Raw genomic sequence first — 18,297 nt, forward strand, 5'->3', positions numbered from 1 at the left:
ACCCTGTTGGAAGGAAAAGTACCCAAAGATTGGAAATAGGCGAATATTACCCAATTCACAAGGCTGGAAGTAAAGGAGACTCATTTAACAATAGACCAGTATTGCTGACAAGTGTGGTACCAAAGATCTGCAAAAAGATCATCAAGAACAGATGGGTGAAATGCCTGGAAGACAACAATGTGATAACAGACAGACAATTTGGATTCAGAGAAGGAAGATCTTGTGTAACAAATTTGATAAGCTTCTACACAAGAGTAATGGACATAGTGCAAGAGAGAGATGGATGGACTGACTGCATGTACTTAGACCTGCAAAACGCATTATACAAAGTACCATACAGAAGGCTAATATGGATAACTGAAAAATATAGGAAGATTGGGAGGATCGTTATTAAAATGCATGACCAACTTCTTGACGGAGAGATAAATGAGGACAGTAATCAGAGGCAATAAGTCAAAGTGGAAACCGGTAATAAGTGAAGTTCTGCAATATATGTAAACGACATGATGGAAGGAATGACAAGCCACATGAGTCTCTTTGCTGATGATGCTAAGATTATGAGAAAAGTAACAAATGAAAAAGACTGCAAAGCTCTGAATCAAGACCTAATTAAGATAAATAAATGATTGTTGAGATGGAACATGGAGTTTAATGCCAAGAAATGTAGTGTGGTGAAGTTTGGAAAAAGTGCAAGAAAAACAGAAGGCATCTACTATTTGGGAAATGAGAAAATTACTATAAGATCAGAGAAAAAGATCTGGGAGCAATCATTTCTAATAAAGTGTCATTTGTGAAGCATGTAAACAAGATCACTGGATAAACATGCAATCTGCTGAGAAACATGAAGATGGCATTCACCGACAATGAAGATGATATGATAAAAAAAAAATTGTAAACAACAATGACATATCCAGGACTGGAGTATGCAGCATTAGTGTGCTCACCAAGTTTGACGAAGGATATCAGGAAGCTAGAAAGAATTCAGAGAGCTGCAACTAAAATCCCTACAAGCCTAAGAGGGCATAGTTATGAAGAGAAGTTTATGAGATTGGGCCCAACTACACTACAAAAAAGGAGGGAAAGAGGTGATTTGATAGCACTATACAGAATATTGGAAGGGATGAAAAAATTGGGCAGGGATAATCTTGTGATACCTGATAAGAGAGATACCAGAGGACATGGAAGGAAACTGATAAGGAGTGTTTGCAGAAGAGACATCAAGAAACATAGCTTTCCCCACAGGAGCATAGCAGTGTGGAATTCATTTATTGATGAGACTGTGTGCCAAGACAGTCCATAAATTTAAAGAAAATCTGGATAAAAGTCGATATGGAGATGGAACAGCATGAGCCTAGTGTGCCTCTTGTCCTGTATTTCACAACTAGGTAAATACACACACACAGTCTTGGCTGCACCTCCACACATCCATCTGTGCACCAAGGTCTTCTTTCAGCACCTCAGGATAAGAAAGAAAACAGACCCTACACACACACACACACACACACACACACACACACACACACACACACACACACACAATAAAAGAACAGAAGAAAGAGACCTTGGTGTAGTTATTACTGACAAGCTGTCACCAGCTATTAACACTGAAAAACATAAGAACAGCATTTGCACATCTGGATGAGGAAATGATAAAAAAAAAAATTATTGTGACCATGATACACCCAGGATTGGAGTATGTAGCTGTGGTATGGTCACCTAATACCAAGAAATCTATAAGAAAATAGGAAGAGTAGCAACAGTCACCTCCAAGTTTGGAGGATCTAATGTATGAAGAAAGAATGTCTAAATCGTGTCTTATAACATTAGAACAGAGAAGAGAGAGAGGTGATCTGATCATACTATACAGAATGATGACTGAAATAAAAAACTTGGATAGGAAGGACTTGGTGATGTGGGATACAAGAGGCTCAAGGGTACATGGCAGAAAACTTAAAAAAGATGCATGTAGAAGAGATGTTAAGAAAATAGCTTCCCACATAGAACTGTGGAGGTCTGGAATGATTTGAACAAAGAAGTCATTGATACAAATACAATACATAAATTTAAGACAAAGTTAGATAAAAATAGATATGGAGACAGGATAGCACAAGCAAAGCTCTTTCCTGCATGTCACACACACAAACACACACACACACACACACAAAGAGGCTAAAGGGAAAAATTAATCAAGAACAGAAGAAAAGACTAAACTTTTTTTAGAGTTTTGGAGAGTTTTTGGAGACAGCGTGAAAAAATGGTACATAAAGGAAAAGGAATAAATTAAAGTAAAAGAAAAAAATTGCAAAAATGAAGGACTGAATGTGATGTACACCAACACAGACGGACTGTTACACAGGACACTGGAATTATAAGACTATTTAAAAGAAAAAGAATCTGAAGATAGCGTGTTTAACAGAAATAAAGCTACAAGAAGAAAATCAGACTATCATTAACAACAACTACAATATGTGGAGAAGAGACAGGATTGACAAAGGAGGGGGAGGTGTAATGATAATGACAAGAAATGAGGTGAAGACAAAAATAATGAAATATGGGGAAGGAAAAGCAGAAATAGTGACTGTTAACTTGGAGGATAATCATGGAGAAATACTGATGGTAATAACAACCCACGTACCACCCAAAAACAAATTCTTGGAGCAAGGAAGGCTGTGAGAAAATAATAGAAGATACCACTCAGCATTTGAGTAAATTAATCAAAAGTAATAAAACAGAATTATTGGTTGGTGACTTCAATTGCAAAGAAATAAATTAGGAAACATTCAAGGCATGAGGAAACAAGACTGCATGGTGAGAAAGATTTATGAAGCTGACTATAGAAAACACAATGATGCAATGGGTGACCAAAAATACAAGATATATAAGAGATGATGAACCAACAAGACTTGACTTAATATTAACAAAAGGAATTGACCTAACTAAAGAAATGGTACATGTCCCCCATGGAAAAAAGTGACCATATAATGATAGAAATAGAGACTGACAGTGATGTCAGTGCAGAGGATGAATCCTACAAACAAAACAGGAGAAACTATGGAAAAGCTAACGTAAATATCTTACGAGATTCTATGAAGCAACGGACAGGAGAAAGCTGAAGAGAGCAAATTATATGCAAGGCAATATAAGACTATATGAGGCAGGAGTGAATAAATATGTCCCACTATACAAACCTAAAGAAAAAGGAAAACTGGTGTAGTTAACGCAAGATGTGCAAGAGCAAAGAGAAAAGAGATGAAGCATGGATAACAACGAAAAGAAGTGGAAACCAAAAAAATAAAGACTTTAAGATAGCAAGAAATGAATATGTGTAAATAAGGAGAGGGAAAGAAAAAGGATATGTAAAAGATGCACTTGAGAAGTGCAAGGACAAACCAAAACTATTCTAGATTCATAAATGGAAAAATTAAACTCAAAGAAAAACTAGAACAGTTGAAGGATGGACATGAAACATATGAAGACCCAAAAGACATGAGTGAATTGCTAAACAAAAAGTTCCACCAAGTTTTCACAAAAGAATCAGAATTTAAAGAACCACAAGATGTGAACACAAAAGAACAAATGTGGGAAATTACAGTAATCAAAGAACTTTATTAAATGGTTGAGGAACTGGAAGAGAGAAAAGCAACAGGACCAGATGGAGTATCAGGTTTCATTTTAACAGGTAACAGTTAATTGAACCAGTATATGACATAATAAAATGCTCAGTATCAATTGGAAGTGCCTAAGGAATGAAAGAGAACAGGTATAGTGCCAATTTATCAATGTGGAAAAAAAGAAGAGCCATTAAACTACAGACCAGTATCAATGACCAGCATAGTATGCAAGATCTGTGAAAAAGTGACGCAGAAGCAGTGGACAAAACTTCTAGAGAACATGATATAATATCAGAAAAGCAGTATGGCTTTAGATAAAAACAATCATGTGTAATAAATCTGATCAGCTTCTATTCAAGAGTGACTGATATAATGCAGGAGAGGGATGGATGAGTAGACTGTGTGCATTTAGATCTAAAAAAAAAAAAAAGCTTTTGACAAAGCTCCCCACAACAGGCTACTATGGAAGCTAGAAAATGTTGGAGAATTAAATGGAAAAATAATAAACTGGATGGAAAGCTACTTAAAGGGAAGAGAAATGAGAATGGCAGTAAAGGATGTAAAAGTCAAAATGGAGAAAAGTAGATAGTGGAGTACCACAAGGATCAGTGCTGGCACCAATACTTTTCCTTATCTACACCAGTGATATGCCAGAAGGAGTAATGAGTTACACAAATTTGTTTGCAGATGATGCAAAATTACAAAAACATATGAAAGACTGAAAATCTACAAGAGGATCTGAATAAAATCTGGGACTGGAGCAAGAAATGTGAGATGGAGTTTAATATGAAAAAATGTCATGTAATGTAAGTGGGAAAAAGTGAAAAGAGACCAAAATGGATCTAGAAAATGGGAAATGCAGAAATAATAAAAGTACAAGAAGAGAAAGATCTGGGAGTGAATATACAGGACAGTCAATAATCAGAGATGCACATACAGAAGATGTTCAGAGATACATATAGAACGATGAGAAATATTAAAACAGCATTCCACTACATGGATAAAGGTATGAAGAGAAAGATAATTACCACTATGATTTGACCAAAGCTGGAATATGCTAAATCAGTGTAGTCTTCCCACAAGATGAAACATGTCAAAGAAATAGAAAGAATACAAAGGATGGCAATGAAGATGGTTCCAGAACTGGAAGAATTAACGTATGAAGACAAGTTAATGAAGATAAATCTGCCACATTGGAACAAAGAAGAGAACAGGAAGACTTAATAACTATATATAAATTGTGGAATTGAATGGAAGAAATTGATAATGAGAAACTGCTGCTAAGAGAAGTAGAAAATACCAGATACACACGAGGCCACAGCAAAAAAATAAAAAAAGAAAGATGCTTGAATAACATAAAGAAACAGTTTCCAACAAAGAAATCCAGAAGTATGGAACAAGCTCAGTGAGGAGGTAGTACTGGAAACAAGTGTGTACAACTTTAAGGAACAACTGCACAAGTGTAGATATGGAGACAGGACCACACAAGCATACCTCAGGCCCTGGAAATTACAACTAGGTAAAATATGCACACACATGCAGCCTTGGCTGGAACTCCACACACCCATCAGTGCACCAAAGCTTCTGGCACAAAGCTTTGATTTCCAAACTACCCTCCTACAGCTTCTATCCTTCTCTCTGTAACTTCATCTCAAGTTTCCTTTCTGACTGTTCTATTGCTGCCGTGGTAGACAGTCACTGTTCTTCTCCTAAATCTATTAACAGTGGTGTTCCTCAGGGTTCTGTCCTGTCACCCACTCTCTTCTTATTATTCATTAATCATCTCCTAAACCAAACTTTTTGTCCTATCTACTCCACCGATGATACCACCCTGCACTTTTCCATGTCTTTTCATAGACGTCCAACCCTTCAGGAGGTAAACATTTCACGCAGGGAAGCCACAGAACGCTTGACTTCTGATCTTTCTAAAATTTCTGATTGGGGCAGAGCAAACTTGGTATTGTTCAATGCCTTAAAAACTCAATTCCTCCATCTATCAACTCGACACAACCTTCCACACAACTATCCCCCTCTTCTTCAATGACACTCAACTGTCCCCATCTTTTACACTGAACATCCTCGGTTTGTCCTTTACTCATAATCTGAACTGGAAACTTCACATCTCATCTCTAGTTAAAACAGCTTCTATGAAGTTAGGCGTTCTGAGACGTCTCCGCCAGTTTTTCTCACTCCCCAGCTGCTAACTCTGTACAAGGGCCTTATCCGTCCATGTATGGAGTATGCTTCACATGTCTGGAGGGGTTCCACTCATACTGCTCTTCTAGATAGGGTGGAATCAAAAGCTTTTCGTCTCATCAACTCCTCTCCTCTAACTGACTGTCTTCTGCCTCTCTCACCACCGCAATGTTGCATCTCTAGCTGTCTTCTACCGCTATTTTCATGCTAACTGCTCTTCTGATCTTGCAAACTGCATGCCTCCCCTCCTCCCACGGCCTCGCTGCACAAGACTTTCTTCTTTCTCTCACCCATATTCTGTCCACCTTTCTAACACAAGAGTTAACCAGTATTTTCAATCATTCATCCCTTTCTCTGGTGAACTCTGGAACTCCCTGCCTGCTTCTATATTTCTACCTTCCTATGACTTGAATTCCTTCAAGAGGGAGGTTTCAAGGCACTTATTCATCAATTTTTGACTACTGCTTTGACCCTTTTATGGGACTGACATTTCAGTGGGCATTTTTTTTTATTGGATTTGTGTTGCCCTTGGCCAGTGTCCTTCCTACACAATAAACACACACACACACACACACACACACACAACACTTACACCAGCCACAGTCAGAGTGAAGGTGGCCACGGTGGCAGAGGTGGAGGGTGGAGTGAGGCAGGTGACTGTGGTGGAGGAGACACTCTGCACCACACAGGTCTGGCCCCCCACCAGCACCACAGGAGAGGCAACCAGACCCTGCAGACCACTTCCACTGATGGTGAGCAGGGTGCTGCCACCCAGGGAGCCTTCCAGGGGACTGAGGGAGGACACCTGCGGCACCACCACCACACGGCCCTCACTGCTGTACCCTGTGATGTCTGTCACTGCTATGCCCCTGCAGGTGAGGCGTGGTGAGGTGTGGTGGTGTGGTGAGGTGCAGTGATGCTGTGGTGGCATGGCAATGCCATGGTGTTGTGTGGTGATGCTCTGGTGGTGTAGTGCAGTAATGTGGTGTATGATAGTGTGGTGAGGTGTGGTGGTGCTGTGGTGTAGTGATGCTGCTGTGGTACAAAGCTGTATTTCTGTCATTGAAGCATGTTCCTTTTTTTTCTCATATCATCTCAAACATCCAGTTTCTCTCATCTGTGCTGACCTGTCTGTCTATCTGTCTGTCTGTATGTTAGCTGCACTCACCTGTTGATTGCCTTGACAGTGATGGGCAGGTATGCACCCGACCTCAGGTTGTCCAGGTTGTCCAGATCGCAGGTCACAGAGGTGTCTGAAGCAGAGGTCACACTACAGGATGCTTCACCAACACTGACCTCTACCTGGCAGGCCAGGTCACCAAAGCCTGATCCAGTGATGGTGAGAGAGTCGCCGCCCACCACCTGCAGGCCGCTGTGTCAAAGAAAACAGGAAACACTCAGCGTGGGGAACCATTATTACTGCCACTGGTGCTGCTATCATTACTACCATTACCATCACTAATGCAAGAGGGACCCTGGCCTGCGCCAGCCTGCCCTCACCTCAGGCCCTTCACAGTGTGGGTGGTGGAGGAGGCCAGGGCAGAGACCACAGGTGTGTGACAGGTGTGGAAATGAAAGTACAGGTATCCATTTTCTGGTGTGGTCAGGTCGGGGAGGTCACACCCGTCCAGAGGCATCTCCAGGATGGGGTCACAGCCACTCATGTTGACGACCTGACTCCCGGCAACCTGGTAGGTGGCTTCCTTGTTACCCAGCAGTACGGCCATCCTGAGGGCCTGATGAGGTGGCCGTACCACGTTGACTTGGCCCCGCATCACCACACCACCAGGCAGTGTGGGGCCAGCATAATAGTGGATGCCTTGCTGGGGGAAGGCCACTGTGAAAGAGCCTGCGGGAAAGCAATAGTAGTAATAGTAGTAGTAGTAGTAGTAGTAGTAGTAGTAGTAGTAGTAGTAGTAGTAGTAGTAGTAGTAGTAGTAGTAGTAGTAGTAGTAGTACTGGTGGGAGTAGTAGTAGAAGTAGCAGCAGCAGCAGCAGTAGCAGTAGTAGTAATAGTAATAGTGGTAGTCATGGTGGTAGTATTAACAGTAGTAGTAGTAGTGGTGGCAGTATTAGTAGTAGTTTTTCTCACCCCCCCCAGCTGCTAACTCTGTACAAGGGCCTTATCCGTCCATGTATGGAGTATGCTTCACATGTCTGGGGGGTTCCACTCATATTGCTCTTCTAGACAGGGTGGAATCAAAAGCTTTTTGTCTCATCAACTCCTCTCCTCTAATTGACTGTCTTCAGCCTCTCACCGCTGCAATGTTGCATCTCTTGTTATCTTCTATCGCTATTTTCATGCTAACTGCTCTTCTGATCTTGCTAACTGCATGCCTCCCCTCCTCCTGCAGCCTCACTGCACAAGACTTTCTTCTTTCTCTCAACCCTATTCTGTCCACCTCTCTAATGCAAGAGTTAACCAGTATTCTCAATCATTCATTCCTTTCTCTGGTAAACTCTGGAACTCCCTGCCTGCTTCTGTATTTCCACCTTCCTATGACTTGAATTCCTTCAAGAGGGAGGTTTCAAGACACTTATTCATCAATTTTTTACTACTGCTTTGACCCTTTTATGAGACTGGCATTTCAGTGGACATATTTTTTTATTGGATTTTTGTTGCCCTTTGCCAGTGTCCTTCCTACAGAAAAAAAAAACTACTCATATTTCTCCTCCTGCCTATTTCTTTTCATTTTTCTCCGCTCTTCCTCCACTTCCATCCTTCTCTCTCTTCCTTCTTTCTTTTCAATCCATCCTCCTTCCTTTCCTTCCTGTTTACACTCTCCAATCTCTCTCTTTCTCTCCTTGTCACTATCCTTCTATCCCTTCATTTCTCTCACTTCACTTCTGTGCTTTCCTGTCTCAATTTCCCCCTCACCTCATCCCAGTCTCTCTGTCCTTACCTGCAGCAGTCTGTGTCCCTGAGAAGAAGCCAGAACCATCAGCGTCCTCACAGTTATCCACAGGGCTGGCCACCTCACACACTCCGTACTGCAGCTGTGAGTTCTCAGACACCTTACTCCACTGCCAGGTTACTGAGTCTCCCTCCACTACCTCCAGCACACGAGGATACCATGGTACAGTCTCTGTGAAAATTGAAGGTAATGGGGTTGCTTGAAGTCCACAAATGGTACTAAGATGACTAGGTTTGGTGAGTGAGAGGTGCTTGATAAAGGCTTCATCTGTGTTCATCAGTGTTTCAGCATCTTATCTTGACTGCTTTTAACAGGTTCTGGTGGAAGTTACTGCAGGTTTTCAGAGGCACTTTCGGAATTTTATGGGCAGTTTAACAAGGATAGAGATAGTTTAACTGACTGCACAGGATGTTATTGGAGTTTTCAAGGGTGTTTATGTGACTCTAGTGATACTTTAACAGGAATTCTGCATCATCAAGTGTGTGTGTGTGTGTGTGTGTATGAATCAGCGCCTCACCAGAGCTGGTGCCAACATTCACAATCCTGTGGTTGGTGGTGATGGGCCTGGTGATGCAGGTGAGGGCCTCATCGGAGCACTGCAGCACCTCACACTCATACACCTGGCCCAGCTTCACCTTGAGGCGGGAACAATCCGAGCTGAAGCCTGTGCCGCCCAGCCTGACCAGCGTGCCACCCTTCACTGACCCCTGGGTAGCTGAGGCCGAGGTCACCTGCAGTACGTACTCCACTTCCCTGCCACAACATCGTCACTCTATTATCAGTGAGAGAGAGAGAGAGAGAGAGAGAGAGAGAGAGAGAGAGAGAGAGAGAGAGAGAGAGAGAGAGAGAGAGAGAGAGAGAGAGAGAGAGAGAGAGAGAGAGAGAGAGAGAGAGAGAGAGAAACACCCACCTGGCAGCAGCACCAAAGCCATCAGTGGAGAGTACCAGGGTATGAGTGCCAGCCGACAGTGCCGGGGTAAGACAGCTCACGCTGATGTTACTCCAATGAGTCGTATAACACAGCTCTGATCCGATCTGGCGGCATGAGGTCATAGGTCAGGTCAGGGGTATTGGGAAAGTGATAGGTTAGGTCAGGGTTACTAGGAAGGTCAGAGGGGGAAGTAGTGACTTTATATCAGTACTAGGGAATTTGGTTGTTGACTCTGAGATGAATGGACATTTCCACCTCGGCTCCCTACCCTTGTTCCTGTTCCCCGGCACCTGGCCCCTCCCCTGCCCTGCCTTCTCCACAGATAAATGTTCAATACATTGCTTTGACACACAATTTAATTTCTAAAATCTTTCTGGCCTCTTTTTTACTTTTTTATTAACTCAATAAGTCTTATCACTTTCTTAGAATAAAAAAAAAGTTCCTAGCAAGGCAGCACATAAATGTCAGAAACAGTTGTTCCAGTCACCATGACCAGCAACAGCAATGTTGCTTTGGCCAACAACAAGAAAACACCACACAAGCACACTCATGGAAGGTAAGAACACACCAGTACAGATGCCACATACTGCTACACCTTGCCTTCAGCATGGTAACAGGAATACTCTTGGCACTTACACTACACACACTAATATGCCATGTGCAGACATGAACAGTTACATCCCCACACCACACATCCAAATCATCCACAAGCACCAACATCACACTTAGCCAAGATGCTTCACACTGCTCCAAAACACACCACAACAATACAAACACACATTCAAGACAGTTTGTGCCAAAGCAGCTTAGTGAGGCAAAGGGGCATCCAATGTGATATCTGCTGTAACCGGTCCAAGCATGCTGTGTGGTGTCATGTCGGCTGCATCAGATCGTTTGCACAGGTGCACCACGGATCAATTAACAATAGTATCGTGTGTATCTGCAGCAGATGTGGCTCTCCTAATGTCTCTACATCTTCTTTCTCACTACCTCCTATTCCAACCTCTAGCTCCTTTGACCTGCTATGCACACATAGTACTAACAAATCTCATATACATTTTCCTTCCATGAACCAGCAACACTCACCCTCACAACCACCAAAACCTAGCCACACATCCCACCACACAACAAGACATTCAAACTCCACATCACCTAAACACCCTTGTAACACCAGTCCATCAATCTGTCAACCAGGGCCATTTCCCATTGCTTTTGGCATTTCCTGCACATCATGACTACCCTCACCTCTCTTACACCCCCTTCACCTAAACCTTCCCCCATTCCCCAACTCCCCTAGCAACCTCTCCCAGTGCCTCTCCTGCCCTACACACAAATGACCCAGACTTCACTGTAGGTAACAAAACATGCTTAACACCCGACACAGATTCTGCAGAAGTCTTTCCTCCACCATTTAGCAAGACAGTCATAAAAATTTCTAACTGTAATTCACTTTTTTTTTATGTAGGAAGGAAACCAGCCAAGGGCAATACATTTATAAGAAAGTCCCACTGAGGTGCTGGTCCCCAAGCATAATCAAAAGTGGTTGTCAAAAATTGAAGGATAAATGTCTTGAAACCTCCCTCTTGAAAGAGTTCAAGCTATAGGAAGGAGGAAACACAGAACCAGGCAGGGAGTTCCAGAGTTTACCAGAGAAAAGGATGAATGATTGAGAATACAGGTTAACTTTTGCATTACAGAGGTGGACAAAATTGGGGTGAGAGAAGGAAGAAAGTCTTGTGCAGAGAGGCCATGGGGTTCTACTTGCAGCTTTCAACAGACCTCCATCTTCCAACACAGAATACTCACACAACCTTCACACAGCTCTTTCACACCTCACACCAGACAAACACATCTGGATTGTACATGATTTCAACCTCCCTGACATCAACTGGACCACTACGTCCCCCTCCAATCCCTATGACACTGATGTCTTCAACCCTATCATTCCCCACACAAACAGGTGCCAGCTACACAACACACTAATTGACAACAAAAATACATTTTCACTCATGCAAACAGTACTCAAGCCAACAAAAACACAGGCTACCACACACCCCTCTGGTGCCAGAGGCCTTCTCACCACAGTCCATACATTAGACCTTCTCAAAAACAACATACACAATATAATAAACACCCAGGTAGTTCCAGGACTAAATGACCACAACAATGTTCCAGTTGACATAGACCTTCTACCGACAAGACAAAAACACAGATGTGGGTCAATCCTACTCTACTCTAGAGCTGACAGACTCAATTAAACACTCTACAGAGACAATTTTCTATCTTCTGACTCATACTCTGGACTCCTCCAAGAAACTGGAACAGCCTGACACACCATACACACCACCATGAACAACTACAGCCCATAGAAAACACCCTCATGTAGACATACACTCCCCTGGTTCTCCAGGAACCTATGGAAACAACACCACAGAAAACAGAGATGACAGATGCAAACAATCACAGAACACACCAGGGAAATGGGCCGCCTTCAGATCTTTCCAAAAGAATCTTGCCAAAAAACATAAAGAAGACCAAACGTGAACACCTTTGTAGATATCTCACAGATAATGTTAGAAACAACACCAAAACACTTCTTCAAATTCCTCAAGTCATGCAGACAGGACAAAACAAACATACAGTATTTGACGGCTTATAAGACGCATGGGCTTATAAGGCACACCTCACTTTGGGCAGGCATTGAAAAAAAAAAAAAAAAAGATAAATATGCTCTGAATATGAACTGAAGGGTTTCAACTGAAATTTGAAGGCCTCTCTTACGTATTCAGATCCTTATTAGACCCCAATATTTTACATTTAAAAACTTCTATATTTGCTAAGACCTACTAACACTACCAAACACCAATCCTGCTGTGAGATGTGAACAAATATGGTGTAGGCAAAGACACTGTCAGAGCCCAGAGGGATACTAAAGTTTGTATGATGCTTTCTTCACTTATAAAACCTTTTGTTTTATTAGATAGTAAGCTATTTTCTAAAAAAGCAATAGTTTCTCATTAGCTTTGAGTTTTATTGAACACGTAAGCAAGCTAATAATGTTAGAAGATAGGCACAATTTCAGTTGTATGAAGGTGTGTCTCACTTCAAGGAATAATGGCATCACACTAAGGAACACAGTGAATCTTGCACGTGTCACCAGGTTTGGTGTGTGACCCACCGTGAGTTTGTTTTGGTACATGCAATGTGAGGGTCATCACTTAATTTCTTCCTGACTGGTGTTATTTTATGTGAATTACTGGCAAGTCCCACCTGTTATACATTGTTATCTTCCAAAAAAAAGTTGTTTTTGAAGTGTAGAAATGGTCATCACTTTGTTTACATGTGCAAAGATGTTTGGGGTTTGTTTTAAAGGCCACTGTTGCCACAGACTTACCAGTGGCCACTGCTCCAAAGCTGAACCTTGGCCTTATAAGACGCATGCTTATTTTCTCAGACTTTTTTTTGGTAAAAAGGCATGGCTTATAAGCCATCAAGTACAGTACTTGTCCTTAAAGACTGCTACGACACTCTTGCTACCACGCCAGAACACAAAGAGCACTTACTCAACACACAGTTCCACTCTGTATTCATCCAGAAAAACCCCACACAAGCCAAATAGCCCTTACCCACCATTCCCTCCCCTCGACATCAGGACAGACGGAATGCAGAGGTCACCACAGACTCTGGACACCACTAGATCACCTGGACTTGATAAAAGTCTCCCCCCCCCTTTTTCCTTAAGACTTGTGCCCTCATCCTTGCTCTCAGCCTTCCACCCATCCTCTAAGTGATCTTTACCCAACCTCTTCATGCATCCTCTCTTCTCTCTGACTGGCTTTGTGCTGATGTCACCCCATTTTCAAGGCAGGTGTCTGGAGTGACCCTTCTAATTATTGCCCCATTTCTCCCACCTTTATCATCTCCCACATCTTTCAACACATCATACACAGACACATAATAAATCATCTTGACACAAACAACATACGTATTATCAGACCACACGACATGGATTCCAACCAAAATTATCATGCGAGTCACAACTCACTGTTACCCACCATGACATTACAAGACACCCAGACAGACGTGATGCCAAACAAGTTGACACTATCGTGCTAGACTTTGCCAAAGCCTTTAACAAAGTACTCCACAAAAGACTGATTCTGAAACTACAGCATTGTGGCAGCACTGGACCAATTCTTCACTGGGTCACTTCTTTTCTTTCCGACAGGACCTAACGTGTTCTTCTTGACAGTGTTGCATCTGACCCTGTCCCTGTCTGTTCAGGTGTCCCTCAGGTCACTGTCTTGGGGACCCACACACACAGACAAATATAAAGAGGCTGGAAAAGCTCAACATAGCTACAGCCAGGTTCATTACAAAACAATTACACACAAACTTCTGGCATAACAACACACATTAAACAATTAAATATGGACACCCTCACACTTCACAGAGAAGCACACAGACTAACAATAATGACAATAATGCACAAACTCACAAACCATCAAACTGACATCAACAAACATGAATACTTACACCACACACAGCTAGTACCCATAACACACACAACCACAAATATTCAACATACCACGATAACACAGACTTTCAAGCATTCACACTTCCATGGACCACATGCAGCTGGAACGGACTCCCCCTCACAAACACAGCACGTGCATTCAAACACCTAACACTCCCACATTTCAGAACATGCACATAAAACTCCTATCCTGGACACTTAGTTTTCCCCTCACCCCACCCCAAATAACCTTTTCCCTCTCTGACATCTCCTTGCAGCCAGCTCCCCATATGCACCCTACACATTAAATATTGAGATTGAGATTGAGATGGAGGGAATAGGTTATGTTTTCCTGACTTTTACTGGGTGGGAGGGAGGGAGGGAAGGACAGAATGACACTCACATGAACTGATCCTGAAGTGCCAAAGTTTGTTCCTCTTGACCTGTGAGAGAGGAGAAAATAAGACACAGAAACAAAGAGAAAATATTTGTTATGACTTAGATCTTCACTGTTTCCACAACTGGAGGAGGAACAGGAGGAGGATAAGAGACTCACCAAAGAGGGAGAGGGTGTGGAGGGAAAGGCCAATGATGGTGGGTGACAGTGAGACGTCATAAGTGAAGGAGGAAGGGAGGGAGCCACTTGTGCCGCCCACATCCACCACCACATCCACCGTGCCCTCCTGCCAGAGTGGAGAGGGTCAGGAGGTGATGGCCTGGCCTAACCTAACACCACTACCACCATCATCACCATCATGACACACTCTTACAGTAAGAAATTGTACAAACAAAAGAGGAAAGAAAATGTGAGAAAATAGTATTTGTAATCCTAAAATACATTTTTCACTTAGCAGCATCATATGTAGCTTTGGCTCTGTCTCATACGCAAAAAGTAGCCACACCAAAAAAAATGTAACACCAACATATGTATGTTGTTGGTGTTATCTTTATGTGCTGTGGGCGCAAATCACCCAAGCTATGTGTGATGCAGCTTGTATGTGATACAAATATAGTTTTCCTGACAGAGCAATTAGCCAGTGGAAGGCACTGACTGACCAATTTATGTGTGCAGGAACCATTCATAGCTTTAAACACACACACACACACACACACACACACACACACACACACACACACACACACACACACACACAAACACACACACACACACACACAAAGCATTCATAGCTTTAAAGATAAATATGACAAATTAACTTTAAAAGATAAGACATTACAAATTACAAATTACTAAATTCTTTAAAAATAAAATTACATAAGAACAAACACACACACACACACACACACACACACACACACACACACACACACACACACACACTGACACACACACACACACACAGTTGGAGAAAAAAGTGAGTTATAGAGAAGTAGTGAAGGACCAGAGAAGTAAAGAACGCTTGACAAGAGAGTTTATAAAGGTAATAAAGGAAAAGGAAAACCTGGTAAGAGACACTGTAGATAAAATGAAGAGTGTAATGATCTTTGGCCTGGAAGAAAGTGAGATAAAAAAAAATTGGTATAAAAGAGAAGCAGAACAAAGAAAAACAGCTCGATTAGTACTGAGTGTGATAAACGAAGGGGATACAAAGCTGGAAGATGAAATAGAGGTGTACAGGATTGGTAAATATGATCAAGGAAAAAGTAGACCATTGAAAATCAAACTAAAATCCCAAACAACAGCTGAAGAAACATTGGCAAATGCGTGGAAGCTAGCCAAAAGTAACAAGTTTAAATAAGGCTGGATTAGAAGAGAAATGAATGAGGAAGAAAGGAAGAAACTTAATGAATTGAGAAGTGAAGCAAAAGAAAGGAATGAACAGAGAACACAAGAGGAAAAGGAACTTTCTTCTGGAGAGTAATGGACCTAAGGTTGAGGAAGTGGTACATGTGAAGAGTGAAGGGTGCAGAGGCACAGCTCTAAGAGAGGGAGGGACATGGACAGTGGCATACACTAATCGCTCGTTTGCGACAACGTCGTCATAACTCAAAAATAGCAATTTTTCACGAGAGCCATTTTAAAGAATGAAAACACTCTCAATATTGTGAATAGTCCCAAAAGACCATAGCTGGAACATTTTTTGAAACATCAAATAGTCCTTTAAAGTTTATAGAAATTGAAATAATTATATCTTCACTAATCAAACCTTTATTTAAACTTTTATAATGCTTTTTTTAATATGACGTTCTTCATAAAAAAATAGTAGACCTCTCATGTACTATTTTGTTTTGTGCCATTATTTAAAGGAAAATAATCACCAATATGTTACTTAATTATGTATTGTTCATTGCTTATGACTTTGACAAGATTGATGATAATACATTTTCTTATTATGAAAATGATAGATACTTCCTAATAAATGAAAGATATTGACTGTAACACAAAAAGATATTAAAAAAAACATTGTTATGAACATAATAGATTCCTCCTAATTATAATTTTTTTTCAAATATGTATATATATATATATATATATATATATATATATATATATATATATATATATATATATATATATATATATATATATATATATATCCTCATGAACATAATAGATTCTTCCTAATTATCATTTTTTTCAAATAAAAAAATCCTTATGAACCTAATAGATTCTTCCTAATTATAATTTCTTTCAAATATGCCTAAGGAATTAGACAACTCAAAAATGTTCAAATAAATGAAAGATGGACTGTATAATAAAAAAAACATTATAAAATAAACATCTATTTAATATTCCATTCAAATAATATGTACCTAATGAATTAGCATACAACAAAACTTAATATTGTAATAGGCATACTAAATTTGTATTTTAACTCATTTCATTAAGATTGATTTCATTTACAGGTCTTCATAAAATTTATGATGGCATTGTGGAATCAGATTTTTATTACAAAGGTCCATCAAGTCTTTTTTCTTGTTGGCAGGCAATGTAAGTTTGCTGGAGTAACATGGCAGTAAGTCATTAATGGAGGTGGCTTTATTTGAGTTTTTCAAAATTTTAAGCTCCTTATAGTCTGAACCATAGGAATGTTTACAAAAAACTGACAGTGGTGACTGCTTTTCAAATTTCATTACTTTAACATCAGAGAGTTGAAGAGTCTTGCAATTGATAGGTCCCATTTCAGTAGCTAGAGACTTGATGTTCAAGAAATCTTTGTAACAAAGCTCTTTTACTACGAAAGGCTGTCCTTTCTTTCTAGCAGTTCGAATTGCCATTACGTAAGTTTCCGGCACATAAATGGGTTCACTTTTTAAAATTCTCTTTACTTCTCTTTCAATTAGGGAATGGGCAGAGTCACCCTCATTTTGGGTATGCCCTTTTATTAGAAACTTGTGTGTTATTGAAGTTATATTTGGTAAGTTGTTTACTGCATAAAGGTAAAGTGCCATCATGAACTTATTTTTCTGTTGGCCAGAACAGTTATCTGAGTAAAAAATTATGTCAGTTTCTCCTGCCTCACACAAGGTTTTAATGTAATCGAGAACGCAGGTCCCAATTTCATTAACCCCACGTTGGCCATTAGTTTCATTCCAGACATAGCAATTACATGAGTTTGTTTTAGCATTGTAAATAGTAAAATTTAAAACATTCAGCTTTGACTTGTAATAAAAAACTGAAATGTCCCCTTTTGGTATCTGCATTACAGCCTGAAGGTCATAAACAGCAACAACTGCATCACTCTCAGTTTTATCTTTATGTTTTTCATTTCTTGACATGTCTTTTTCTTTGTGGTGATTTCCATAGCTTCCTTGAAGGCGCTCTTTCTCTTCATTCTCCGCATTAAGATAAGATGAACAAACATCGCATTGGTCCTTTTTAGGAACAAAAAAAGAAATATTATACTCTGTGGTAAAAATGCGATAAAACAGAGTGTAATTGGCATAAGGTACCTTTTGTTGTTTGGACTTCTCAACATAATCGCGGTGAATTTCTGCAATTGTTTTAGAGCCGCATATGAATGTCCTACTTGATGTAGCTCTTGTATAGTGACTCTCTATCTGAGGGATAGACTCAATATGTGCCTTGACACCTTTCCTAATTTCAGGATCAACAGTTACTTAATTACAGTCGGCGCGAAAAAAATGTCCCCACCTGCTGTATCATTA

The 18,297-nt window shown here is 40.7% G+C and overlaps 1 protein-coding gene across 6 annotated transcripts in view; it reads right to left on the reverse strand.

The window, feature by feature from the left end:
- Positions 1-6,336: 6,336 nt before the first annotated feature.
- LOC135098910 (fibrocystin-L-like) overlaps positions 6,337-18,297 on the reverse strand; it is a 32,006-nt gene continuing 20,045 nt past the window's right edge. For 3 of the 6 annotated variants that reach the window (XM_064001323.1, XM_064001320.1, XM_064001321.1), the window contains 6 exons: positions 14,726-14,852; positions 14,573-14,612; positions 9,633-9,757; positions 9,240-9,475; positions 8,711-8,893; positions 7,043-7,179 (listed from right to left, as the gene is read on the reverse strand). In XM_064001323.1, the coding sequence (XP_063857393.1) occupies positions 9,709-9,757; positions 14,573-14,612; positions 14,726-14,852 (216 nt within the window). In that variant the 3' untranslated portion in view covers positions 7,043-7,179; positions 8,711-8,893; positions 9,240-9,475; positions 9,633-9,708. Of the gene's footprint in view, positions 6,677-6,975; positions 7,180-7,307; positions 7,657-8,710; positions 8,894-9,239; positions 9,476-9,632; positions 9,758-14,572; positions 14,613-14,725; positions 14,853-18,297 lie in introns of those variants that run through there. The other 3 variants (XM_064001326.1, XM_064001324.1, XM_064001327.1) reach the window with 3 other exon arrangements.

Source organism: Scylla paramamosain, unplaced genomic scaffold (assembly GCF_035594125.1).
Source record: "Scylla paramamosain isolate STU-SP2022 unplaced genomic scaffold, ASM3559412v1 Contig91, whole genome shotgun sequence".
NCBI classification, from domain to species: Eukaryota; Metazoa; Arthropoda; class Malacostraca; order Decapoda; family Portunidae; genus Scylla; species Scylla paramamosain.